Genomic DNA, 27,676 nt, shown 5'->3' on the forward strand with positions numbered 1-27,676 from the left:
TCTTCTGGCTGCCTCCTGAATTCCCACCATCAGCCCTGATTTCTAACTCAGCCCTGAGTGCACATCCCATCCGGGCCTTGGTTAGACTCCAGTACCTGTTAAAGGTAGACAACAAGATGTCCTCCCTCAATGTCTAGTATCTGCTGCTCTGCCTAGTAGCATCGGGCACATATTAGGCCCTGAGGGAACATTTGCTGAATAAAGAATACAAGAAAGACAACACACAACATTTCAGCTTCTCAAAACATTTTTTAATCTTCTGCTTTTTCTACCAAGACCAAAGCTGTAGAAACAGGTATACAATTCTGGACCATCCCAACGTGAGGCATGATGATGTATGGCCAAAGTCCTTCCTGCTCTCCACTCCACATGCTTCCAAGGTGTGTCCGGTTGGTTAGTGCACTGCTTTCTCTTGTGACATGTCAACCATGGGTATCAGGAGTGCTTGGAGACATGGGGGTGGTGGTGGGGTCCAGCGTGCCAGGAGTGGTGAGTGCCCATACACCCTGGGAGCACTTTAGAAAGGGACTCAGCTGTGGGTGCACAGAAGACAAAGGTCATGCTGTCTCATCTTCTGTGCACTCGGCTGAGTGGACCAGAGTTCCTTCTTATGGAGAGAAAGACTTGGGGCTCATATTGAGAGCAAGTAAAGCATCTAAGAATCACTCACATCTGAACAATGTTTAACTGAGAATAAAAGTTCTCCACCCATTATTTTCTCTTGGAAAGCAGAGGGGAAGAAATCAAGAAGAGGGTTGGATTGCCTTTCAGCCTTCCATTTTTGTCATTAATTTGACGGCTCTTGGTTTTGACACAGCATAAATAAAAATGAAAAGGCAATACACTGACTAGGACCTGTGTACAGCTGCTACACAGGAAGCTATCTCAGGGACTGAGATAAAAGGACTTTTCCCCCTGGCCCTGAAGAGGTCTTGTTTCGGTTAGGACAACTGGTTGAAAACTACAGCCAGCTTCGAGAAGCCACTGACTTAATCTTGGCAAGAGAGACAGAAAGCAATGCACATACACTTATTCTGCTGCATTGTAAACCGACAAGGTCAGGAGAGTAAAGATCTACTGAAAGAAGCAAGGATGACTGAGTAAACAAAAATGACCATCCCTCCCCACCCCTCCATCCACCCCTCCCCCAGGAGTGCACCCAATTAAACCGTAGTTATTTTCTTATCCTTGGTGGCTTGCTTGATGGCAGCCTGCTCGCAAATGATCTCCTTGAGCCGCTGCAGCCTCATGTTCTGGGTGGTCTGGTCTCCCACGCCAGTCTGACTGCGGTGCAGCAAGGTCAGGGCATGGATGTACTCCAGCTCCGTGTACTTCACGCCCTGGTCCACCACCAGGTTCAGGAGCTCATCGGCCGTGTTGTATAACATCTCGTAATACTGCCTGAGAAAACAAGATGGAACACTGCTCACCATCTCCATTGTCAACCACTTATGTGGTTTCAGTGGTACTAAATATGCTGCTTGTAAATTACTTATTCAATAAACATTTACTGATCACTGGACACTGTTGTTCTAGGCCCTGTGAATACAATGGGAAACCAGACAAAACACGTCTCGGTCCTCTTGGACCTCACTGGAGCTTTCTTCAAGAGACTATGTCCAAATGAAGGCTCGGGGAGACCTCACATCTTTCAGGGTCTCAGTTCATTCGAGATTTCCCCTAATGTTACATTTACCTATGAAGAAACAAAGAAAAAGAAGTAGAGGTGGAACCAAGAGAAAGAGAAATCATCTGGCAGGCATTGCAAAAACCATTTTTGTCTCATTCAGTTCCTCATCCATTCACTTACTCACTGGAGGTTCTGTGCACTCTATGCTTCTCTCCTCCATAGGGTGAGATACTAATATGTTTTAGAGTTATTGGAAGAATGAATTGATCATATAATGCACTTGACTTGGAATGGTGTCCAACAGACATCCACGCTCCACAAATATCAGAAGAATAATAATGATATATTAATAAAGTTACAATAGTAATGGAAGGATATAATGATGAGCAAGACGTGGACTCTTTCCTCCAATAGCTCAGAGATGAGCTGGAAAGATAATGAGAAGTAGAGAGACAATGATTGCCTTTCTGTAGGCAAAGTGAATCGCCATGTACTGTGTCATTTATCCTTCAATACACGTAGGGGGGAGATTCCTCCTTCTTTTCCAAAAAGGAAACTGAAACATGGCAAAGTTACAGGACGTGTCTAATGTCACAGAGAAGTGAGCCGCCGTGGCAGGATATGTACCTGTTTCTGACTCTCAGTCCGACGTTCCTTGTTACAGAAAAAGACAAGAACAATCTTCCAATTGACACGAGGGAAGGATAAATGTTATGAATTTATAGTGGAGGAAGGAGAAATCCACCATGCTGAGGGGAAGGGGAAGGATCAAGGAAGACTTCACAGGGGGTAGAATATTGTCAGGCATGACTTCCAGGAAGGAGATTTCTAGATTAAGGGAAAAGAGAAGAGCAGAAGCAAAGACTTCTCCTGGGAAGAGGACTCTGGGTAGCCTGGGGATGGCCGCTAAAAAGCAGAGTTTCGGGAAAAGGCATTTGAAGCCAGAAGGCAGACTGTTTGATGATCAGGCTAGTGAAGTTAATAAAGAACCTTAGACCTAGTCAGGTCAATAAAGGACCTCCCTCCCACAGCTCTCAAGGTTCTGTTGGGAGAAGCACCATCCAAGCTGTGCTTCTGGAAGATAAATGTGACAGCAGTACACAGAATGGTCTGGGAAGGGACTGGCTTTAATTCTAGCAGCACGTTGGGGACTTGAGATCCATTTGGCTGCAAGGCCATTGGCCTGGGTGGAGGAGAGAAGAGCTGTGCCTGTTAGAGAAACATGCATCACAGTGAGTCTCCAGTAAGGCAGAGGAAGGATGGAGGAGGTGGGAGTCAGGAAAGGGGAACACAGCCATTTGCTCTTCTTAATACCAATATTATGCCACCACTGTTTCTCACCGAGTCTACACTGAGACTTGGACTTGCACGGTTACTACCAACTACCCAGGAGGTAAAGCCGAGCGCAGGCTCTGGGCCAAGCAATGCTATCACAGCTGGTTAGGCAAATGACAGAGGAGCCAGGTACAGTTTACTTCCTTCTTTTGGACAGGAAAGGCAGCATTGCCTCAGTGGAGGGGCAGACCAAGGTAGAAGGCCCAAGGCAATTCCAGAGACAAAGGGATCTTAGAGATCTACGAGGATCGTTGGATTTAAGCCGTGAATTGGTTTCTTGTTCACCAAGAACATCTTGATAAAAAGAACATCCTCTGGGAGAAGTAAGCCATCCTTATAGTGAGGAATACATTCTGGGAGCTCATAATTGCAAGATTATTTTATACATTTTTGCTACAATGGAATGTGGTCAGTAAGGGTGTCTTTTCACATGGCTAGTCCTTTTCTTGCTCTGCTAAACCTTCTTTTCTATTTAAAATACTCTTAAAAAAAGAATACCATTTTGTGAATATTTCCTAAAGAGTGGCAGGAATGGTAAGTGCCCATCTTATATTGGTACGTTTATGAGTGATGTCAGGCAGCAAATGGTTCAACATCCTTGTGTAGAGGCTAATGTTCTGTAGATGGTTGTTCACTTTAACCTTCTGGAACCATATATTTGGAAATCACTGGTCAAAGGTAACCTTGAATGTAGAGAGGTGCTTCTAATAGGAGAGGCAAATTAACTCTAACCTGCAGACTTCTGGGAGCCCAATATCAGATACAGTTAGGAACTTTTCAGAAACTTCATGTTTGGCATAAAACCCGTGTGAACCACCCCTACTCCACAACACATCTGTTATAACTTAAAAATGCTATTTTTAAGGAAAACTTGAGGCTGTAGGAAGACACATCATATTTTTCCTATGGCTCCCCATGTCCCTTGGCACACCATGGCTTCCTCCCTGACACCAGACCCTGTTGTGACAAATGAAGCCCTCTATCACCTAATTCAGGTTCCCTTAGATGCACAGGTGAGGAAGCGAGCTGTCTATTTAGGGAGTTACCTGAGAACACATTTTAAAACTTGCTCAAGAAGAATCCATGTTTGAATCTGGGACTTACCAAACAGAATGAGAGAGCATTTAGGGCTCATGATTCTTTCAAAGCTAGCAGAGACTTGGTGGCTGCAGTTCTTAACTGGTGGTTCTCCAACTGGAAAGTTCTTGGGATCTTATAAAAAGTGCAGAATCTTCAGGACCCCCCCCAGCTCTTGTGATTCCCAAAGGTTCGGAACCAGCCAGGACTCTGAGCCAAGTCTCTCTGATGTGCACATAGTTACAGATCTATTCCCATCCCTCACCTTGAGCCAAGGACCTAAAAACATTAGGGATGGTGATGCTTTTCGCTGAGATTAAACCAAAGGAACTGGGTTTCTCTGTATTATGACGTTGATATTTTCATCGTTTATCTTAAGAAGTCACATTGAACCCATCTACCCAGATGAAATTGGATTTCTTTTGAAAAATATGATGAATTGTTTCCAGGGATACTGGCTGGTTTTCTACAGAGACCACTGTTCCATGCTTGGGGCAAATAACCAAACAAAGATGCCTGGATGCCTAGTCCTGGATCCTTCAGTGTGATAAGTGATAAAAGGGTGTGCCACTTAAGTCCTCAATGTTTCAATACCCTTTGTGCAATGAAGACCTTTGTAGATCCCAGAATGACGTTCTGAAGTGGACTCAGAGACTAAAAGAGCCCTCAAGAGCCTCCGATGCACAGTGCCCCAGAATTGCAAAGCTGAGTTATTAAATAAATCGACAGGTAACTGATGGTGTTTTTTTCTGTAGTTAGGGGAAAAAAATTACCCACAACCACGATGATGTATTAGATCATAAAGACACATAAATATTTAAAGATGGAATGAAATTCATTCATCGTGCAGAGCAGCACCCAACAGCAAAGGCTACACCAAACCAGCACAGCAACAGTTGTAATTGGAGGTAGAGAAAGGGCATTATGAGGTGCCCCGAGGAGAAAACAGGAAAATGCCCCAAACTTTACAATTAGAATGGGCTTCCGTGATAAACACCGGCACACTGAAATGAAATCATGTAACCCAATGGAGATAAATAATTCACCAGCACTTTCTGAGGCCCCGGGAAAATGAAAGTTTGATCTTTATCATCAAGCATTACAATAACAGCCATGGCCTCCGGGCATCACATTTGTATTAGATATGCACTTAGCGGCAGGGATGGGATCAGTGAACACACATTTGATTTAGGCCTTTTCTGGCTCATGACTTGTACGGCAAGTCTCTTCATAGCCCATAACATTCAGGGGCCAAATGCTAGATGATGCCCAAATATCCTATTCTGGAGACCAGAGTTCTATGTCACCCTGATGGATGGAACATTCTATGAGGAGATGGCTTCCTCCCGTGGTTGGTTTCTCTCTCTCTTTGCTATGAACCTTTGGGCAGCATTTGCCAAAGTGGCCTGGGTGGAAAGGGATGCAGGTGGAGTGACTAGAAAGCAGGGGGGTGAAGTCGCATAGGCTGGGCTCCTGGACCCAGTCCAGAATATGACGTCATTCATACTTCGTTCAGGTGCAGGCAGATTATTTTCTCCTATCTTCTTCGTGTTGCCTTTTTCAATGAGTTGCGTTTGTGATTTTTCCTTCTTATTTTAATGGTGTTGAACTGCAACCCTTTCTCCCCATTGATTCGCGTACAAATATTTATACAAGTAAGGATATGAAGGGCATGTTAGTAAGTTAGGCAGAACTTCTTCTTAAAGTTTTAAGATGAAGTTTATTTTATTTTTCTCTAATTGGAAAATTAACATACATGTCTTATAGATAATATAGACTAAACACAAAGATTAAGTGATTAAAAGAGTATGTCCATAATTCTATTATAAAGACACACGACATTTTCATATTTCCTTCACATTTTGTTTTCCATATGTAAGTAATGCCCCACCAATTTCTCTATTACAGTTGAAATATTTGGGTTGACAGACGATTGGACACTTTGTTTCTCATTTTAAAAACTTTCTTTCCTAGGGCGCCTGGGTGGCTCAGTCAGGCTCAGTCAGTTAATGGAAGATCAGACCTTCCATTCAGGTCATGATCTCAGGGTTTATGGGCTCAAGCCCCTCACCAGGCTCTGTGCTGACAGCTCAGTGGAGGGGGGGAGTCCTATCTCCCACTTTGCCATACTCATTGGTTATGAGTTATCACTGCCTCTCTGAAAAGCTCTTGCAAAACAGTCTCAGCTCTCTTCTATGTGAATTGAGGAAAGAAAGCCCCAATAAAACCAGTCATTCTCACACAACCATCATTCCCATAACCACAGGAGGTCTGCAAAGCCTGGGGGGTGGGGGGTGGAAAGAAGGTGCTGCTGGGGCCGTCACAGTTCCTGGGGAGAGTGTGCTGCCATCTGCCTCCCTTTACGGGGTGAGGTTCAGAATCCTAAATCCCTGAACGAAAACTGTATTTGTCATAGATACATAGCTATGTCTCATGCCGGGTGTTAGAATCTGTCTTGACTGATGTAATGTTAATATAACGTCTAGCTCTTAGGTGCACTGGTATAGTCAACCCTTTGCAGTAGGTAGTACATCATCCACATCGCACAGGTGGGCACACTGAGCTATAGTGAGTAGGACTGATTTGTCGACGGCCTCAAAGTCAAGGACTTTGAACCCTGTACTCACTGCAGTGCCACCAGAATATGGAAATACTGGAAACTGTAAAAAGCAAAAGTGCTAACTGTAAAGAATCCCTGTACAGCGAATTTTAGTCATGATTTAAGTTATATGTAACTAAATGAAATTCATATACTAACTCAACTCCTCTGTCTTCCATGATAATGGAACAAGCCAGTATTGCAACAATTCAAAATTCAATTACAAACTTTGTTGTTATATTTGTTTTAAGTTTATTTGTTTTGAGGGAGGGAAGGAGGAAGGGAGGAGGAGGGGGGGAGAGAGAGAGAGAGAGAGAGAGAGAGAGAGAGAGAAAGCATGAGCGGGGGAGGGGCAGAGAGAGAAGAAAGAGAGAATCCCAAGCAGGCTCTGTGCTGTCAGTGTGGTGCTGGACGTGGGGTTCGATCTCATGCTTCATGAGACCATAACCTGAGCCATTGATCAAGAGTTGGTTACTTAACTGACTGGGCCACCCAGGCGTCCCTGTAGATATATTTGAATATCAGTAGATTTGATCAGGGAATTCAGCACTCTAAAGCAAATAATGAAGTCATGTTGTCAGGTCAGCATCGAATTTGGGCTTTTTCATGTTGTCACCTCTATCTCTTGCTTTTTGCCCCTCCAAGCAGGAAATGGACAAGGTGACCTTTCTTTCCAAAAGTTTGCTGCCCTTCTGATTTATTACTTCCTGGAGAAAGGGGTAATTAAGTAATTTCATTGTTTGTTTGTTTGTTTTACGTTTTCAATGTTTTATTTATTTCAGAGAGAGAGAGAGAGAGAGAGACAGTGACAGCATGAGCAGGGGAGGGTCAGAGAGAGAGGGAGACACAGAATCCGAAAAAGGCTCCACACTCTGAGCTAGCTGTTAGCATACAGCCCAACGTGGAGCTCGAACCCACGAACCGTGAGATCATGAACTGAGCCAAAGTCGGACCCTTAACCGACTGAGCCACCCAGGTGCCCCTTAAGTAATTTCATTGTGAAGACTTTCTCCTCTAGTCCTTACAGAGATAATGATAGTGTTGATATCACCAAGAGAATTAGGCTCTGAAGCTGACTTTTAAATATAAGGTTTCAAGGAGGAAAATTTTACCTGAATAGAACTTAGTATCAACAGTAACCTCCCCCAATTCTTTATAGCCAACAGATGCAGCATTTTGAGAACTTAAAAAAAAAAAACCAACAACAACAACCCCAGGAGTAGATGGGTCACTAAACTGTCAGGTAAAACATTCAACTCCCATTTTCTCTGTTCACTCAATGGCATACATGGTAATAGGCAGGGAAATGGAAAAAGAAAAAGGAAAGGAACTGAATAATCCATAAACTGGATAATCATCCCATAAATAATTAAGAGGTAGTTACAGCAGAAAGACTTAGAGAAGTAAATACTCAAGAGATCAACTAAGCTCAGATTCTGGTTAAGTCTTTCACTCCCCTCTAACTAGCTGTGTGACCTGGGGGATATGCTGTGGACTCTCTGGACCTCAGCTTCCCATATGAAAAACAAAGAAGTTACAGCAGATGCTATTTAAGCAGTTTTGGATTTAAAACCTTTACAGCATCCTCTGCTCGGTCCTTTAAAATCACGGCCTTCCAGAGGTGCCTGGTGGCTCAGTTGGTTAAGCATCTGACTTCAGTTTATGATCTCATTGTTCGTGGGTTCGAGCCCCGCGTCGGGCTCTGTGCTGACAGCTAGCTCAGAGCCTAGAGCCTGCTTCGGATTCTGTCTCTCCCTCTTTCTCTGACCCTCCCCTGCTCATGCTGTCTCTCTCTCAGAAATAAATAAAACATTAAAAAAATTAAAAAAAAATCCTGGCTTCCATCAGAATTAGCTGATGCTGATTCTCCTTGAGCCACGGTAGGCAAGATGCAGCACTGACTGATTTGGAAACATTCTGAGCAAGTGTAAACTTAGCTCTGATGTGTACTTTCCAGACCAATAAGAAAATGGATGGTAATCCTGTGTGTCAGAAGAATAAATTAGTTTATTCAAAAATATAATATAATTGCTCTCATTTGTCTTCCCCTTCAAAGGAGCTTAGAGTTTATTACAGACATGATTGAAAATGCTAATTTGAAATAGGTGAAGGAATTTCCATCTCAGGAATGAGAAAACTCAGGTAGAGAAGAGCTGAATAATTTTTTGGAGTTAGTGGTAGAATTAGATTTACGTTCTATAGGGATAGTTTTTTTTTTTTTTTTTTAAACTAACAACGGATTGTGTGCAGGGTTTTGTTCTGATCAGGGCATCCCAGGAGAAGTATGGTCTTTAGAAAAGACAGTGTAGAGATTCCCTCAGCTGGTGGCAGTAGAAAATCATTCAGGAGGCAGTGAAGGCTTGCACCGGCTTTGCTGATCGGTCATCTATGTACATTTTCCTCATATAAAGCGGCACACACATCACTGACTTCATCAACAGCACTACGCGTAAACGGCAATTACTTATTGGCCTCGTTCTGATAACCACCAGGCTTCAGTGGCACTGAGGGGTGTCCCTCCAGAGGACTGTTAAAAGCTAAAGTTGGCTGTGTTCCTTCTTTCCAGGAACATATCCTGATATTCTTGATAGCAGCCATGGGAGCTGTGCCTTATTTTGCTTCAGAAACTACAACCATTCAAAACAAAGGAATTCCTCTGAGATCCATCACTTTTGAGACGATGACTCTCTCCCAAGCTCAGTCAGAGCCGCTGAGATGGGAAGAAAATTCCTTCTTGTTCCCTCTGCTAGAAATTTTGCTCCCCGCCTTTGAACACCTTCTGAATTTATAATATCTCTCGCTGAAATTTCCTCCTCTACAACTTAAGGATTCATATGTCACTCTTTGCTCCATCAGATAATTTTTTAAATTAAGTTTTCTACAGCAGGGCTGGAGGAAGATCAGCATTTTAAATTTGGTACAATTAAAACTGTGTCTCTTTGGTCTGGCACTGCCTTCGGTCAAAACCCATCTGTATGAATAATTATTCAGTCCATTAAGAAGTCTGCTCAACTCCTTCTCCCATTTTGAAGGTTTTAATAAATATTGATCAGGCACATTTCTGTTTGCACTTGCCAAAGCAATTCTGATGGATTCATCTTCTGATGTTATCAAATAATGAAATATGAAAGAGTGAATAGAATTACCCTCTTGTTCTGTGATTTTTTATTTAGGTCCTTCATTTTACTTTCATAATTGTGTTTGTGTCAGGCTCCTGTAAACGCTCTTTTGATTATCAAAAGGTGAGTCCAGGTTAAGGAGAGTTATGCTGTGCCGAATATCACTTTAGAGAGTTTTTTCAATTTGAAAAAGTAATTTATCGAATATCAGAGGTTGATAAAAGAAGATAACATTCTCTGCTTTGGTGGCCTCAAAGCTACATATTGTTTACCAATTAGCACAATGCCCTTATACTGTATACTATTTATACTTCCCAGATCAGCAATCTGAGAAAGAGCTGCTGACATATGCAGAATGAAAATAATTCGGAGGCCCTCTGGCTTTTTCAGTTTTAAGCAATTATCAACTTTTCAATAAATAATGCAAAGGATTTCTTCAAAGGAAAATCTGGTATTATTATCACTAATACTTAGGAAATTCTCTTAACATCTTAAAAGTTAATACAGTCACGCCCCCTTATCCACGGTTTCGCTTTTTGCCATTGCAGTTATCTGCGGTCAACCACAGTCCGGAAGCAGATGACTCTCTTCCTGATTGTAACCTAATGCTAGGTCTCAATGCCTGTGTCATTCACCTCACTTCATGTCACGTAGGCACTTTGTCATCTCCCATCATCCCAAGAAGAATGAGTTACAGTACAAGAAGTTCTATGACCACATTCACATAACTTTTATTACAGTGGACTGTTGTAATTGTTCTGTTTATTAGTAGTTACTGTTGTCGATCTCTTACTGTGCCTAATTTACAATTAAACTTTGCCATAGGGATTATGTACAGGAAAAAGGTAGTATATATAGTGTAGTGCTATCTGTGAAGTCAGGCATGTATGGGAGGGTTTTAGAACATATTCCGTGCAGATAAGGGGGACTACTGTGTAACAGGAGAGTTACAGAGGTATAGTCCTTGGCTTCAAGAAGTTTCTTTTATCGGCACGTTAAAAATTACAATCGGGGGCGCCTGGGTGGCTCAGTTGGTTAAGCGTCTGACTTTGGTCACGTCATGATCTCACAGTTTGTGAGTTCAAGCCCCACATCAGGCTCTGTGCTGACGGCTAGCTCAGAGCCCGGAGCCTCTTCGGAATCTGTGTCTCCCTCTCTCTCTGCACCTCCCCTGCTTGCTCATTCTCTTTATCTCTCTCTCTCTATCAAAAATAAGATAAACATTAAAAAAATTAAAAAAAAATACAATCCAGGGTACCTAGGCAGCTCAGTCAGTTAAGCATCTAACTTCAGCTTAGGTCATGATATCCTAGTTTGCAAGTTCGAGCCCCATGTTGGGCTCTGTGCTGACAGCTCAGAGCCTAGAGCCTGCTTTTTATTCTGTGTCTCCTTTGGTCTCTGCCCCACCCTTGCTCACACTCTGTCTCTCTCTCTCTCTCAAAAATAAATAAATATTGGGGCGCCTGTGTGGCTCAGTCAGTTAAGCGTCCAACTTCGGCTCACGTCATGATCTCACGGTTTGTGGGTTTGAGCCCCATGCTGGACTCTGTGCTGACGGCTAGCTCAGCGTCTGGAGCCAGTTTCGGATTCTGTATCTCCCTCCGTCTCTGACCCTCCCCTGCTCATGCTGTCTGTCTGTCTCTCTCAAAATAAATAAAACATGAAACAAATTTTTAAAAAACATTTTAAAAAATAATTTAAAAAATACAGTCCGGATCCAGATGAAAGGTTCCTAAGACACTAGGTAAAGATTTTGTTTTGTTTTTAAAAGTTTATATATATATATAAATATACATATATAAAAGTTTATTTATATATATATATATATATAGAGAGAGAGAGAGAGAGAGAGATATTGAGATTGAGATTGAGATTGACAGAGAGTAGGGAAAGGACTGAGTGAGAGGGAGAGAGAAAATTCCAAGGAGACTTTGCACTGTCAGCACAAGGCCTGATGCGGGACTCGAACCCATGAACCATGAGATCATGACTTGAGCCCAAATCAAGAGCTGGACCTTAACCAAGCCACCCAGGCATCCCTACGTAAATATTTTAACGTAAAATAAATCTGGACTTGCCAGCTAGCCTGCCCATTCTGCTCCTCTCTCTCAGAACGTAGGAGGGAAGAAAAGAATTGGGGGGACCCTAGACAAGGTATAGAAGCCAAATGATTCCCAGTTAGTGATGGGATGGAGAAATGAACGGGTACGGGTGTTGGGTTTCTGCACCTGTAACATGGAGATCCTTCTGTACCTGGAAGTGTTTGGGGAGAAAGGTCAGTGGGGATAGGCCTGGACTACAAGACCTTGATGGAAGAACTTGCCATTAGAGTATTAACCAACGAGGCCAAGGTAATGGATTCATTCTGGTAGGTGTCAGTTCTATTCTTTAGCCATTGACTCTGCCCTTAGCCAGCTACCTCACAAGTGTGTTTAGACAAGGTCTGGGTAAGGCTGAATGGATAGTTCACTGCAAAGCCATTATCACTGCTGGGGGCTTAGATACAAGGACTGCTATTCAGCCATCAGTCATGTGAGTTACTCAGATTCCGACTCATGATTTTTTGGTCTTAGTTAGGGACCCTAGTACACTTCTTAATACTGTTATAGGGGATTTATCTACTTCGCTGAGACAAAAAAAACCCCCAAAAAGCAAAAAACAAAACCCCCATATCTTTTAGAGCTAAAGGGCCAGAAAGAAAAATGGGTTTGGCAGAAGAACAACAACAACAAAAAATCAACAGATTATTTGAAAAGCATGAGCATATGCAAATCAGCAGGTCCCAAACGCAGATACTCCAGGGCGTATTTACAGAAGTGAGAAAACCTAAATAAACCAAAGCTACAAAATGGGCCACCTGAGATCCAAGACCATGTGACTCAGAACTGATGTCAATTAGAAAAATAATAGACTAAATCAGAAAGAGCTAATGGAAATATGTATAATATCCAGCAGGGTTTAATTAAAGACCCAAATACTCTGACAAACTTGATAAATAGCTTTGGGTAGCAATGTGAATTTGGTGGATGAAAAGACCACTGTGGCTTATATTTGGATGTCAGTGAACCATTTTATACAGTGCCTCTAAAAAAATATAAGCTAGCAAAATGAATTTATTTTGAATGACTACCCCTGATGGGATGCAGGCTGCAAAAACAAACAAAGGGTAACGATCAAGGCAAATCAACAGATTCAGAGAGAAAGCATCTAGAGAATGCTAAGGATACTGGCTTATAACTGATCTCACTTAATACCTTAATTAATGTGCAAGCTCATACACAGTGTCCGTGAAGGGCACATGTTCCTAAATGGGGAAGGGCCGTGAACAGCAATAAGGAAAGAGAAAAAATGTAAAGGACTCCCGAGAATTCAGAATTACGGGCAGAAAATTAATGAAATGGGGTTCATGGTGGAAAAACCCACGAGAATGTATCTGGAAGAACTTCTAACCTTCCAGAGTCTATAATTGGGAGACGCCTTAGAACAGCACTGGTAAAAATGGTGTGTGTATCTGTGGGGGGAGGGTAAGGGCATGGAGCCAAAGAATTTTCTTACTTCCTGTTAAAAAAAAGAAAGTACCAGTTATCGGGCAAGGAGGTGATGATATCCATGCCTCTGTTGTACTTCATAGTTCTGTATTGCTTTCTACCCTAAGCCAATTGAAAGAAAATCAGAAAAGAGCATCAGATGGGATTAGGGGGACAGAAGGTTGGAGGAAAATAGAGGATTAAAAGAAATTCAGTCCAATTTTTGCTCTGCTGTCAGCTTCTCAATGAGTTTTCTCCGACCACCTTATCTAGAATGATGCCAGCCTTGTCCACAACAAGGCTTGTCCTTTTACTGACCTTCACTTTTCTGTTTGTACTCATCTCCATTTGAGCATAAATGTATATTAAAAATGTCTTCTGGGGAAAGCTGTATTTTTATACATTTAAAAAAAAGATTTATTTTTGAGAGAGAGAAAGAGAGCAAAGCAAGAAGGGGGTAGAGAGAGAGAGGGACAGAAGATCTGAGGCGGGCTTTGTGCTGACAACAGCCAGCCCGATGTGGGGCTTGAACCCATGAGCAGTGACATCATGACCTGAACCAAAGTCGGACGTTCAACCGACTGAGCCACTCAGGTGCCCTTATTTTATACATATTTTTAAAATGTATGTACATATCAAGTTAGAGAGACACAGTATCTTATAGTGGCTACGATCAGGGACTCAGGAGCCACGGACCTAGGGGTGAATCTGAGTTCTATCTCTTACTATTTATAAGCTCTTGGGCAACTTATGAATCTCCCTGTGCCTTCTTTTCTTCATCTGAAAAAAGAAATAGTAATATGAGCTTGTTACAAGGATCCAGTGACGAACAGCGACTGGAACCGAGTAAGTGTTGTGTAAATACTACATGAATGTCTGCCGCCCCTCCTGGAACGCGGGCTGAGTGGGGTTGGCTTCTGTCTCACTCCTAGTTGCCCCACGGCCTGAGGACAAGACAGCTAGTAAGTGTCAAAGAAATGGAAAGGAATGAATGAATGAATGAATGAATGAGAAAGCCAACAGTCAGTAAATCTCATTAAGAGATCGATCACTAAGTAAAAAGCAGTCTGCAATTCTTCAACACTGGGAGGGGAGGGGGATGGATAAAGTAGCTGCTCCGTGCAAAAGGCAGAGGTGTCATCGGCCTCAGCTCTGAGAGGGAGACATGGAGCATCTCTGTGTGGGACAACTGGTGGCAAATGATAAAGGGGGGGACAGAAGGAAGAGACCTATTTCTGGCTATTCATGGGTCGTTCTCCCAACTCTGATTCCCAACTGGTGGAATTAGACACACATCCCACAACTTTTACCGAACGCGCAGGACCCTGGACATGCCTTCGTTTGTCTGCACTTCAGCTTCTTCATTTATACACTGTGGGAGATAATAAAACCTCACAGGTTACGCTTGAGCAGAACATCAAATGACAGGCTAGGACACCTGCTCTGTAAAACCGGTAACAATAATAGCTAACGTTTACTGAATACTTACTATGTACTCTGTACTGGCCCCGTGTATGTTAAGTCTTTGGATCTTCATCACTGTACGAGATAGCATATTCCCCACACTGAAATGCTATTTTTTACTAATCCTTCCCTCATGCCTCAGAAGAGGGATTTCTTTCCTTTCTTTTTCTAAGATGAATCCTATGCCTTTGATTCCAACGCCTTTAGGACCTTGCTAGGGTTTTGTTTTGTTTTGAACTCCTGTATCTAGTATCCACTCCTTTCCTTGTCTGCCTTCAAACATCCTTATGTTTCTCCTACCTTGGAAAAAGAATAACACATCCGAACAGCAAACCCCAAGCCCTTCATGCACTCTTCTGTCCTCTCTCTCTCTCATTTCTTTTCTCCTTTTCATTGTTAAATTTCTTGAATGTATCATTTATATTCACTGTCTCTCCTTCCAAGGCCTCCATTTTGTCTGAAACCACATTTTAAAAAGTCCCCAGTGACATCCTTGGAGATAAACACAATGGCTTTTACTTAGTCCTCTTCCCCGTGATGGATTTCCTTTCTGAACTCAACTCTCTCTGAGCCACATTACAAGGTCCTTTTCCAGTCCCCTCAGATTCTTCCATTGCTTTCCTGGCTTCTCTTCTGTCTGATCACTGGGGGCACTCTGCCCAGGCAGGCCTTGGCCCTTTGTTCTTGCTCTCCCTGCTTCCAAAAGTCTTATTTGTGCATGAGATGTTCTTTCTCAAGATCTGGTCTCTCAACAGATCAAAGCTTCATTTTCATAGGTTTCCAGATGTTTCTACTAGATGCCCTAATCAGGTGCCTAACTTCCAAAGTTTGCAAAACCTCGAAATGTCAGTGTCACTTTTGACTCTTGTCTGATCATCGCCAGGTCTATCAGTGTAACACTGTTTATGTTCCGGCTTCTTTCCAGTGACGTGATCGCTGATCCCAGTCTCTTCTCAATAGGTTATGACAACTGTCTCCTCCTGGAGTCTGTCACACTCACTCACTCCTCCCAGACTAAACTTCTCTGTTTCCAACTAGATCAGATTTTTGGTCCCTATTAAACCTTTTCTCCCATTTCTCCCTCAACATCAACCTTCTATTTAAGCAACTGAGCTACTCAATATCCCAGGAAACATTTTAAACTTTCTGGCACAGGGCTTGAGTATCTAAAGTCTAAGTAACCCTCAAGATTGATGAAATCTCTATCTGCTAGGAAGGAAGAACAATTTCTTCCTTCTCTGTTACTGCATGGGTCGCCCCTTTAACATGTGTCATTCATCGTATAGTATTTGCTTTTGAAAAAGGTTATTAAGATTCTTTATGAACTGGGGATACAATAAAAAAAGTTACAGGGGTCTTACATGAGGATGTGATAGCACCTCCCGCATAGGGTGGGAGGAAGATTAAATGAGCTAATATCTGCAAAGTGCTTAAACCGGGGCCTGGCACATAACATAAAAGTGCTTGTTTAGCAGGCAAAATAAAACATATACAAAAGCATATAGTGCAGTCTTTTTTCTACGCCTGTCTCCTAGCCACCCACCATGTCCTTTCCTGGAAACAATAACTGTTACCGGTTTCCAGGGTATCTTTCCAAATACATTTTATATACACACAAGCCTAGTTGTGTGTGTGTGCGTGTGCTCGCGTGTGCACATATCCCCATATGTTTAAAGAGAAATGGTGTTTACATGCTCTTCTGCGCCCGGCTTCTCCCACTTAACAATATATCTTAGAGATGGTTCCACTTCAGTAAGTATCGACCTGCCTCATTCTTCTTAATGGCTGCAGAGTATTCAATTGTTTGGATGTTATCTTCTCCCAGAACACAGGCCTCCTGATGACAAAGACTATGTCTTATGACTCTCTGTAGCATTCTCAGTGCTTATATAGTACCTTTCAGAATCATTCTTTGTTTCTGTGCTCAACAAACGTTTAAGTATCAATTACGCATCAGGTAGTATATAATAGGTACTGGGGCTGCAGAAATGAGTACACTCTGCTCTCTGGAGAGGACAGTACCATGTGATCATAGCAGTGTGACAGTGGGTATCATAAAGGTACAAATGAGACTTCCTATGATCGCAGTCGGAGGGACTGTATCCTTCCTAGAGCAGTCAGAGAAGGCTGTCTGGGGGTAACATCGGGACTGAGGCAAACAGGAGGGCAAGAAAGTGCTCCACAAGCAAAGGCAATGGAACGTGGGTAGCCAAGTAGGAGGCATACTGTATTTGGGGGGAAGGGGCTATGAATGATTTATTCCTCCTCAGTGGAGTGCAAGGGTGTGGCGTGGAGGGGAGGGAAGGACAAGAGATCAGCAGGGTAAGCTGGGGCCAGAACAAAATAGACCCTGTGTGTCATGCCAGAGACCTTGGACCTTCACGGGCAGGGGGAATAAGGTGACGAAGGTGAGAGTAACAAGCCTGCTAACCTTTGATTGTGCCTATGTTGTTAAGATAAAACAATGACCTATGATTATCAGGATTTAATAAAAGAAGGTATTTTAATACTCCTCAAGCAGAAAGGTAATTATTTCAGAACGAAAAATTATGTTTTCTTAGATAAGAAGTTCACAAAGTGACTAGGCCGTCATTATTTTCCTAATTTCCCCAAAGATGAGGACGGTTTTGCTTTGGTTTATACGCTGGCATTTGGGAACCAGCGCTGTGGCTGATGGGAAGGAATCTGAAGGCAGAGGGACTGAGACACAAGCCAGATGCGAGGACAGCCGGGTTTTGGAAGGACCTCTCTGGTAGACGGAGCAGGAAGGGAGCAGGAAGGGAGCCTTCCTTCCGACTGTTGGGTTACCCAGCTTCTCCCTGGTTGGCTCATTTTCTCCTCGTCAGACCATGTCACTCTTGCAGGCGTCCTCACCACGACCCCAAGCTTGTAGTGAACAAAATCAACCTCAAGGAGAGAGACGGATGCCAGCACCTCAGGAGAAAAACACATCCTGGCTGTCACCTCTAGAGCCTTCCATTCAGGTCAACACATGCCTGTCGCTGTGATGATACACTCAGAAGGACCGAGAAGAGGCAGAGGGGGAAGGGTAGGCGGCGGCAGGGAGAGAGGAAGGCAGGAGAGGCACCATTCACCAAAACGTTCCCTTCTATCCTTAATCCTCTGCTGGGCTGTTGGAAAAATGAGGCAGGGAGGACTAAGGTGTATGTAAGTATATATAAAATTATAAATTGGGAGCACGACCATCATCTTGTTTAATCTCTTGACAACCACACACAACAGGCTTGATAGCTTGGCAGAGAAAGAGCGAATCTGAGAACAAGGTCACCAGTCTCATGAGCTGATGCTGGATTCCAAGGCTGGTCCGTGGGATTCTCTACTACAGTCACGGGGAGCCTCAGAGCCCTGGTGCCCAAGAGCGGCAGACTGCCCGGCAAGAATTTACACCACACTCTTTGTTGAGAAGCGGGATTTGAGTCTGGGGAGGGTGTGTGGAGGGACATGAGGTATAACAGGATATCATTAACCACAGGGAAATGCATTCTGAGAGTCTGCAGAGAAAATCCAGCCTGGAGGGGCAGAATAGCCTTTTTTTTTTTTTTTAAACTGGCCCCTTCCTTATAAAAAGACTAATTCGAGACTGTTTAACAATGCCGGTCTCCTAAGTCTATAAATAAAGAAAAGGGTGTTTGATGGGGAAAACATATATATAGCATTTGCATTCGTTTTGTAGGAAGAAAAAAGTATCAGATGTGGAAAACCTCCCAGAAAGGGCACCTTATGAGAAAGGAAGGTCTTTGAGCGTGTTTAATACCTCTATTTAAATGCTAATGCTAACCTATAGCTCTGGACCACACAAAAACTAAAGTTTTTTTCAAAGACCATAAAGTGAATTTAAAATGAAAACTTAATTTCCTGAATAAAAGATTTTTTTCTTAAATTTCTGCAGAGAAGCCAAGGCATGGAATTTCAGGAGAGGAATACCGAGCTGAGGGTAAAAATCAGCGGGCAGCACAGGCAGGCCTCTCTAACGGCGGGGGGCAGGGACCACCTCTGTCACAAATCGGGGTTCCTCCTCAAAGACTTCCCGTTGGAGCTCAACGCTGGCCACAGATCGTACCCGATGGAGCATCCCATGAGGAAGGAGCGCTGGTGTCTGGAAAGGATGCTGGAGCCCAAGGCCAGGAGGAGGCCCAAAGCCGGGGGTCCCCTGGCCCAGGAAATCGAGGACACAGGGGGCTCAGCACGGGGCTCCCCAGAGGTTTTGTGCCGCCTCATTTCCTATGCGAACCGGCAGTAATGAAGGCAGTGCCTGAGGTCCCCAGGGCTGGGGAAACATCTGCTCTCAAAATGAGAAAGCGGCAGAGGCTAGGAGACCACATGCTATGCGTGGGTGTGCAGGGAAACAGACTCGGAAAAATGAAATTAAACACAATGGGGAAATACCTGTGGTGGAGGTAATGACTAGGAGGGGGGTGCCCCAGTGGCTTCTGGGCTGATTCTAATACTCTGTATTTTTATCTGGGTGACAGTTCTATGGTTGCAGTCAAGCTGTACAGTTAAGATTTGCAGTTTACTATATGTACGTTGTATCTCAATAAAAGCATATTATCTTCCTCCCTCACCCAGTAAAGGAAGAGAAGAAAATGAGAGCAGGCAATAGGCCAGGTGTTGGGGTGGGTATCTGGAAACATATTTTAATTTTAATTTTTAAGAAAAGTGTATTTATTTATTTTGAGAGACACACAGAGCCAGCAAGAGAGGGGGAGGGGCAGAGAGAGAGGGACAGAGAGAATCCCAAGTAGGCTGTGGGCTGACAGCACAGAGCCTGACTCAGGGCTCAAACCCACAAACTGTGAGATCATGATCTGAGCTGAAACCAAGAGTTGAATGCTTAACTGACTGAGCCACCCAGGTGCCCCAATTTTAATTTTAATTTTTGAGAGAGAAAGTGTAAACAGGGGAGGGGCAGAGAGACATGGGGATGAGGATCTGAGGCTGGCTGTGCGCTGACAGCAGAGAGCCAAAGCGGGGCTTGAGCTCAGGAGCCCTAAAATCATGACCTGAGCCAAAGTCGGGCCCTCAACCAACTGAGCTCCCCAGTGGATATGTATTTTTAACTCAGCCTTGCATCCTAACATTAAGACAAATGCTAATTTTCTGAACTTGGAAAACATTACATCAGCTAAAAGAAGCTAGTCACAGAAGACCACACCGTTACGTGAGTCCGTTTAAATGGTATATACAGAAAAGGCAAATGCACAGAGAGAGAAAGTAGATGAGTGGTTGCCAGAGTGGGAGTGGGGAGCGAGTGACTGCTAATGGATGTTAGGTTTCCTTTCTCCATGATGAAAATGCTCTAAGATTATCTGGGATGATGGCTGCTCAACCCTGTGGCTATACCCCAATGAACTGCACACCTTAAAAGGGTTAATGTTCATGGCATGTAAATTATATCTCGAGCTGTTATAAACACGCTAATTTTATGAGCTAGAACCCTGACTTCTTAACGATACAGAAGATGTACACCCACAGCCAATAGTGTTGTGGAGATGGATCCACTAATCAAGACATTTGCTACAGTTCAGCGTTCGCTTGGGACGTTTGCAGGAGCTGACAGGCAAGGAACCGTTTCCAGCAGCTCACATTTCCACCAACTTCCCCTGAAACATACTACAGCCGTTTCTCGGGGTTCCATACTTCTGTAGGTCCTCTTGTGACCCCTCCTCCAAAATTGTTGCACTAAATGCCTTTAAACTCCCTCTGTTCGTGTACGTACGCCTACGCTCAAGAAAAAATTTATGACAAGTAATGATGAATAACCCCTACTAGAAAAATAGGTTAGGACTGGGAACAATTCTATGCGCATGATTACAGAGTAATAGAAATATAATATGAGCCAAAGATCCACAATTGATTACATTAATGTTTTATTAAGGGGAACAATTCGTATTTAACACTATATGCCAGATGCTTTACAGGTGTATTTGATTTCATCCTCACGACCGAAGCTCACAAAGGCTAAATAAATAGCTAAGGTCACCGGGTTACTTAACAACGGCCTGAATGAATTCTGCCTCTATAATAATAAACTACCCTGTCTTACCTCCCCCAGGTCATTCCAGAAAAATTCTGAATTGGCACATAAGAAAACAGTTTATACCCAGGACCAAGCTGGAGGAGACAAAAATGTTGGATTCACTCATAATGGAAAGGTCCCCTGAGATCATATTTATGACAGCGCTATGTAAACTGTAAAGTGCTATGCAGATACACATATCTGGCAAAAATCTATTATTATGATTTTGGCGTGGGTGTTGGCTGGGGGGGAAGTCAGAGCTGAGGTGCAGATAACACGTCACACACAGCGTGACTGTTGTCACTTATGCTAAGTTAAAGTGAAATAAAGACTTCTTGTAATGATCTGTTCCATACAGTGACCTTTTCAGCGGCAATGAGACTCTTCAAAGTTGAGTTGAGGCTGAGCTAGGGAGGAAGGTGCAGGGCAGGATGGCCTGTGGTCCCAGCGGGTACAGGTTTGGTGTGGGGCGGNAGACCAAAGGGTGTGTTTCATTCCCTTCACATTTGCTACCTTCAGAATCAGTGCCTTCTAGTTCCCAGTGCTTTCAAAAATCGAATGAGCTTCCGCAAGCCTTCGCGGATGGTGTAGTGGGCTCTATCAGCAAGTAGGAGACAGCCTCCTGGATATTCGCCCATGGCCCTGGGGAAATGCTGCTCTAGTGACGTGAGTACCAGTGAAGGGAATGAAAGGAGGGAAAGAGGCCACAGGGGATTACTTGGGTTTATCTGGGAGTCAGTAGAGTTATGAGTAAGCCTACTCTGCCTGGCCCCCCAAGCTGCTGATCCAGTCACTAGACCTTGCTCCATCATTAATGATCAGATTGGTGCCACCAACCAAGGTTATCCCAAACACCCTGCCTCAAAGTGGCACTGCTGTGTTGTGCTGCTGACATTAAGCAGGAGAGTGTGGAAAAGAATGGGGAAGAGGGGGGCCTGGGTGGCTCAGCTGGTTCAGCATCGGACTCTTCATTGCAGCTCAGGTCACGATCTCATGGCTCGTGAGTTTGAGTCCTGCGTTGAGAGCACAGGACCCACCCACTTGGGATTCTGTCTCCCTCTCTTCCTGCCCCTCTCCTGTGTGCGCGCTCTCTCTCTAGCTCCCAAATATAAATAAATAAACATTTAAAAAAATAATGGGGGAAAACCAAGTGTCCTTTCTACACTGAGACTGTTTGGGCCCATCTCCTGCCTCCCTTCTCCACACTCCTCAACAGTGTAAATTCACCGGCATAGGAGGGAATTCACCTGCCACCCCAAACTGCCTAGAGCGTAGCAAACCTATTATAGTTCAAAACCGAAGAATGTGGCCGTCTGAGGTCACGCTGGGAGATGTTGCACGTTTCTTACATTACTTATGGGCCAGGAAGGAACTGCTATGCCTGGAGGACCCTGATGTACTAGTCCAGGTAGATGGCTGGGGGGAGGGGCGCGGGAGGATCCCTCCTGATGCAGGTTTATGCTGCTGCTGAGAATCTGCTTTACTGGGAAACACGTCTAGTGTTTTCAAAGAGAAACATTTCAAGTGCGGCGGTGAAACAAACATGGGTTTGTGACCCAAGCGTTTCTGCAAACGTGTTTCCAGGCTGGGGGTGCACATGTTGACAAACCATTTGGGCAGCAAAACTGCAGTGACGTTTCAGAAATGCTTGCTTGTGGGGAGGAATCGCAGGGCTATCAAGTGCAGCGAAGGTGTCATTAAGAAAATGCCTCCGAAATGTTCTTTCATATTCCATGTGACAGTGCAGACACGATATGACATCTCACATGCATCTATTCCAGTCCTGGCCCTGCCACTAGCTAACTGGTGGTCATGATCACAGCACTTACTGCCACCGTACCTCAGTTTCCGTATCTGGAAACATAAATGGATTAGACCAGAAGAGATGACATCTGAGAGCCATCCTGACCCACGAGGGAGACTGACGTGGCAGGAGAGGCAGCATCATCATTATTATTTCCGTTTTCCAGGAAAAGGAATTCATGCTTTGGAGAAATGAGCCCCCGGGTCATATAACTAATCAACAGGAGAGCTTTCAATCTGCATCTCCTAAGCCCCAGCGCCTGTAATGTTTCCATCACACCGCACAGCCTCTGCCCATGCTTCTGGCTTCCTGGGCGCCTCTGGACGGATGAACACAGTGTACCCGGTCAGAGACGGCCCGCGTTTGCTATTTGTCCCCTCACTTTCATTTCTTTCCTACCACGTATTGGGTCACTCAGTCTGTGGTAGAAAAAAAAAAAAAAAAAAAAAAAAAAAGTTTTTGTGCTTTTGACAAGAGCACTGAGCACCCTGGGAGTGCAGTAGATGCAGCTTTATTTCGGTGCATGTTCAATTGAAAGTAATAGTGGCTCCATTGTAATAAAAAGCTTTATTGTGCTTTGTAATGAAGACACAAAGCACTTAGTGGAAACCACAGTCTTTTAAACTCATCTGCTTTATACTCTGTATCATAGAGATGCAGATATGAGGGAATTCAAAGGGAATGTTACAAAATGATATACTCAAAGTAGCCATCCCTCTGAAGGGGGACCTCAGCTTTGCCCAGGCATTACCTCTTGGGTCAGCTCTTCTCATCTTTTCTCTTTTCCTACGGTGTTTACGGCAGGCACTTTCTGATCTTTCTCGATGCTTATTCTGCTTGTGAGGACTGAGACTTCCCCCCAAGTTCCATTACACAATTCTATGATCTCAGTCAGGGTATACAAATCCTGTCCTACCTCCCTCTACACCCACATGCGCACGCGTACGTGCGCACGCGCGCGCGCACACACACACACACACACACACACACGTGCATGCGCAATGGAATCCAAGGCAGCTAGCTCAGTGGGAGGAGAAGAAAATGAGGATTTTCAAGTCTTTAAATAAAGATTATAACTGTTGTTGGACTGTACAAAGATACAGAGTAATTAAAAAGCTCTTCAAAGAATGGGATAAGTACATTAAATCCAGTTAAATAATTTTTCAGAAACACTGCAAGACATACTTCTTGCGGTTTCATTCTCTTACAATGAACTGAAGGAAGAATATCTCATTTTCCAAATGGAACTTCATGGAGTCTCAATAAGCCCCCTCAGCACTTATCTAAATCTTTAATTAGTTCTATAATATACTGATGATATCAAGCCTAATTAAATTTATATAGATAAGGCGCAATGAAATTCTAACCAAGTGAGGTGGAAAGCATATATTAAATAGTAAATTTAATGGTTCAAGCTGATAACTACAATTTTATATCAAAAAATTAAATTCAATTTACATGTTGTATTCAAATTGATTTTGAGTGTGCAAATTATTGGAAAAATCTCTTGAATATATCAGTAAAATTGCTAATCCGGTCTGTTTAAATATCAGTTATTAATGTCTGCATTTGCAAATAAACCACATACATTTGCATTTTTACTGCATATGGTAAAAAATTATCTAAACCTTATGCCATTTTATTAAGAATACTAAGTGATTTTTCCTTTAGCTTCATGCATAAATTAAGGAGGCAAAGAAATGACTATTGGGTCTAAAGAAGAGAGAGGCTCAGCAATTCAATATATAGCAAGGGAAAGATGATATGTATTTTTTGCTGACTACAGCAGTTTGTGTTACTCTTTTGGGAACAGCAGTTATGATGGTAAAATCCTTCCTTATTTGGAATCAACTGGAATGGGACCATACGCAAATATCTGATGCTATAATCACAGGGAGAGGTGGACCTATACAAATTTGATGGTGTTTACCACTGGCTTTGAGAGGGGAAGGGAAACACGTCTGTAATGTTTATCGCAGGGTAACGGGACGCATAGGCTGGTCACGTTTCAGCCAAGAAATATGCGTGGGAAGCAATATGAAATAGTCACTTGATTAGTCAAAGAGAAGGCCCAACCATTTATACCATGTAAAGGTGATCAATAATAGTACCATTCTTGGTTTTCACGGGTGACGGGCTACCCTTTAGAAGCATCAGCATTAAACATGCATCTTTTTCCTTGCTAACATACTAGAATATTGAAGATGTTACAAATATTGTTAAGTGAGCTCCAGTGACCTCAGAATTAGCTGTATGTATATTTGTAAAACTTTGTGCAGTGATTACTCGGGACCAGCCATTATCTGCTTTCCCTAAAACATACCGTTTTTACTCTTGGATTCCTCTGGTTAGAAAGCTATCTTTGAGGGGCGCCTGGATGACTCAGTCAGGTAAGCATCCGACTTCAGCTCAGGTCATGATCTCACAGCTCGTGGGTTCGAGCCCCGTGTTGGGCTCTGTGCTGACAGCTACCTCACAGCCTGGAGGCTGCTTCAGATTCTGTATCTCCCTCTCTCTCTGACCCTCCCCTGCTCAGGCTGTCTCTCTCTGTCTCTCAGAAATAAATAAAACATTAAAAAAAATAATAAAAAAAAAAAGCGGTCTTTGAAATGATCAAATATTTATTAAGCATCTATTATATGTCATGGGCCTGCATTATGGAAGATACAAACAGTATGCCAATGGTGTCAGAGAATAGAGAAATGAGTGTCAAGTGGAGTAGTGGAGCATTCCAGAAAAGGGGTGGTAGTGTAATGCATCTTGAAAAGTAGTAAATTTAAGAATAAAGAACAGTCAGAACAAAGGCATGGAGTCACATGTAAGGAGGACTATGAGATCAGTGGGAACAGAAGTTTCTGGAATAAACAATGAGGGAAGGAGCTGGCCAGTTAAGAGAGGACAGTTATTAGGATAATTTTTATCAAGCCTGGAAAGTTTGGGCGGGATACTTTATACTAAAGTTGCTCTAAGGATTGAGCAACAAACCAATTTAAGGGAAACAATATCACAAAGAATGGCTGCCACCAGAAAAACATAAAATACCAGCAGGACTGGAGTTTTATTCCAAATGTGGGGGCGCAGTGATGGTAGAGATTGTAAAACAGCTTTTAGAGGAAGACCGAGCCAACAGTCTTGCGTTTAACTGGATATAAGTGGTTGACAAGACAGATGAATGAGCCACAGAGGGTGTTAGAAATTTCTAATGTAATGTAATGTCAAAGCTAAGGTTAAGGAACTAATGTTCAGATTTGGCAGACCGTGAGCCTATTTTTACAGGGAACTAAAACCAGAGTGAATGAACCTGTTAGTCTGTTAGTAATATCCGAAAACTTGGAGGAAGAATTGCTTGGGCCAGATCAAGAGGATGCAAGAGAAATCAGGAGCTTACCATCATCCCGATTTCCCTCTTGACTGGAGAATGCTGTTAAGTTTAGAAATGGGAACCTGCTTTAGGAGAGAAGAGGATGAACTCTTTTCATTTAAAAAAAAATTATCTCGGGGCGCCTGGGTGGCTTAGTCGGTTAAGTGTCCGACTTTCGCTTAGGTCATGATCTCGCGGTTTGTGGGTTCGAGCCCCGCGTCGGGCTCTGTGCTGACTGCCAGCTCGGAGCCTGGAGGCTGTTTTGGAGTCTGTGACTCCCTCTCTCTCTGACCCTCCCCTGCTCACGCTGTCTCTCTCTCTCCTAGAAATAAAATAAAAATATAAAAAAAAATTATCTCATGTTTTATTTAAATTTTTTTTAATGTTTATTTATTTGAGGGAGAGAGAGAGACAGAGTGTGAGCAGGGGAAGGGCAGAGAGAGAGGGAGACACAGAATCTGAAGCAGGTTGAAGCTTGAACTCACACAGAGTAACTGAATAACCGAATAACTGAATAACTGACTGAGTCATCCAGGCCCCATGATGAACTCTTTTCAAATGTAAGCTTCAAGAAGGTGAAAACTTGTGTATTGTGACATGCTATCCTCCCCTCCCGCACTCCACACCTTTCCTTCTATTGGGGCAGCCCAGCACAAGAGTCTGAATAGCCTGTGTGGCTCAGTCAGTTAAGCTGCCGACTTGGGCCCAGGTCATGATCTTGCAGCTCCTCAGTTCAAGCCCTGCGTTGGGCTCTGTGCTGACAGCTCAGAGCCTGGAGCCTGCTTCAGATTCTGTGTCTCCCCCTCTCTCTGCCCCTCCCCTGCTCACTCTCTCTCAAAAACTGAATAAGTGTTAAATAATTTTTTTGAGTAGCTGGGAAGTGGTGTCTAATTCTGAATGGGGAGTTATGACAGAAGGTGGTGATGAGGGAAACACGCAGGCCTGGCAAGATTATATCATTTTGGCATTAGTATGATTGCCTGTTTTGATCCCTAACTTTTGTTCAGAATGTTCCAAGGAGGTCAAAGTAAAGAGACTGAGGCTCTCACAGAACCTTTTGAAAACTTAGTAAAATCATGGACTGTCTTGCCAGAAAAAATTAAAATTGACATAAACACAGATTTTGCATATGATTTTGGGGTTTATGGGCCCTCCCAAAGCTCCGTTTTACACTCCATGTTAGGATTACATGGTTTAGACTCTTTTTGTAAAAAAATTTTTAAAGTTTATTTATTTTTGAGAGACAGAGAGAGAGATACACACAGCTTGAGTGAGGGAGGGGCAGAGTGAGAGGGAGGCACAGAATCTGAAGCAGGTTCTGAGCTGTCAGCATAGAGCCTGATGTAGGACTTGAATCCACAGACCAGGAGATCATGACCTGAGCCCAAGTTGGATGCCTAACTGAGCCACCCAGGCGCCCCTACATGGTTTGGACTCTAAATATCACATACACTCCCCCTCCATACATACAAATATCTACATCTTCACATACAAAGAGGCTCTACTTTTCTACACAAACATATATCATGCTTTTATGTGGGTGTGTGCACACCTATCTACTAATAAAGCTTCATGTAGCTCTCTTTCACCCACTTCTGGTTCTGATTAATCAGGAACTCTATTCAGACCCCCATGGAAGCAGGAGAGTGGGGTGGTTTAAGGTGGGTGGATCTTTCCATGTTGTGGCAAGGAGAATGAAGGAAGAAACCTCAGTATCGCT

The 27,676-nt window shown here is 43.3% G+C and overlaps 1 protein-coding gene across 1 annotated transcript in view; it reads right to left on the reverse strand.

Annotated features, from left to right (window-relative positions):
- Positions 1-229: 229 nt before the first annotated feature.
- Positions 230-27,676, reverse strand: part of EXOC4 (exocyst complex component 4) — a 752,773-nt gene continuing 725,326 nt past the window's right edge. The window contains exon 18 of the mRNA XM_077770716.1: positions 230-1,401. Within this exon, the coding sequence (XP_077626842.1) occupies positions 1,164-1,401 (238 nt within the window). The 3' untranslated portion in view covers positions 230-1,163. The remainder of the gene's footprint in view (positions 1,402-27,676) is intronic.

The sequence above is a fragment of the Crocuta crocuta genome, unplaced genomic scaffold (genome assembly GCF_008692635.1).
Source record: "Crocuta crocuta isolate KB4526 unplaced genomic scaffold, BGI_CrCroc_1.0 scaffold266, whole genome shotgun sequence".
In the NCBI taxonomy this organism is placed as follows: Eukaryota; Metazoa; Chordata; class Mammalia; order Carnivora; family Hyaenidae; genus Crocuta; species Crocuta crocuta.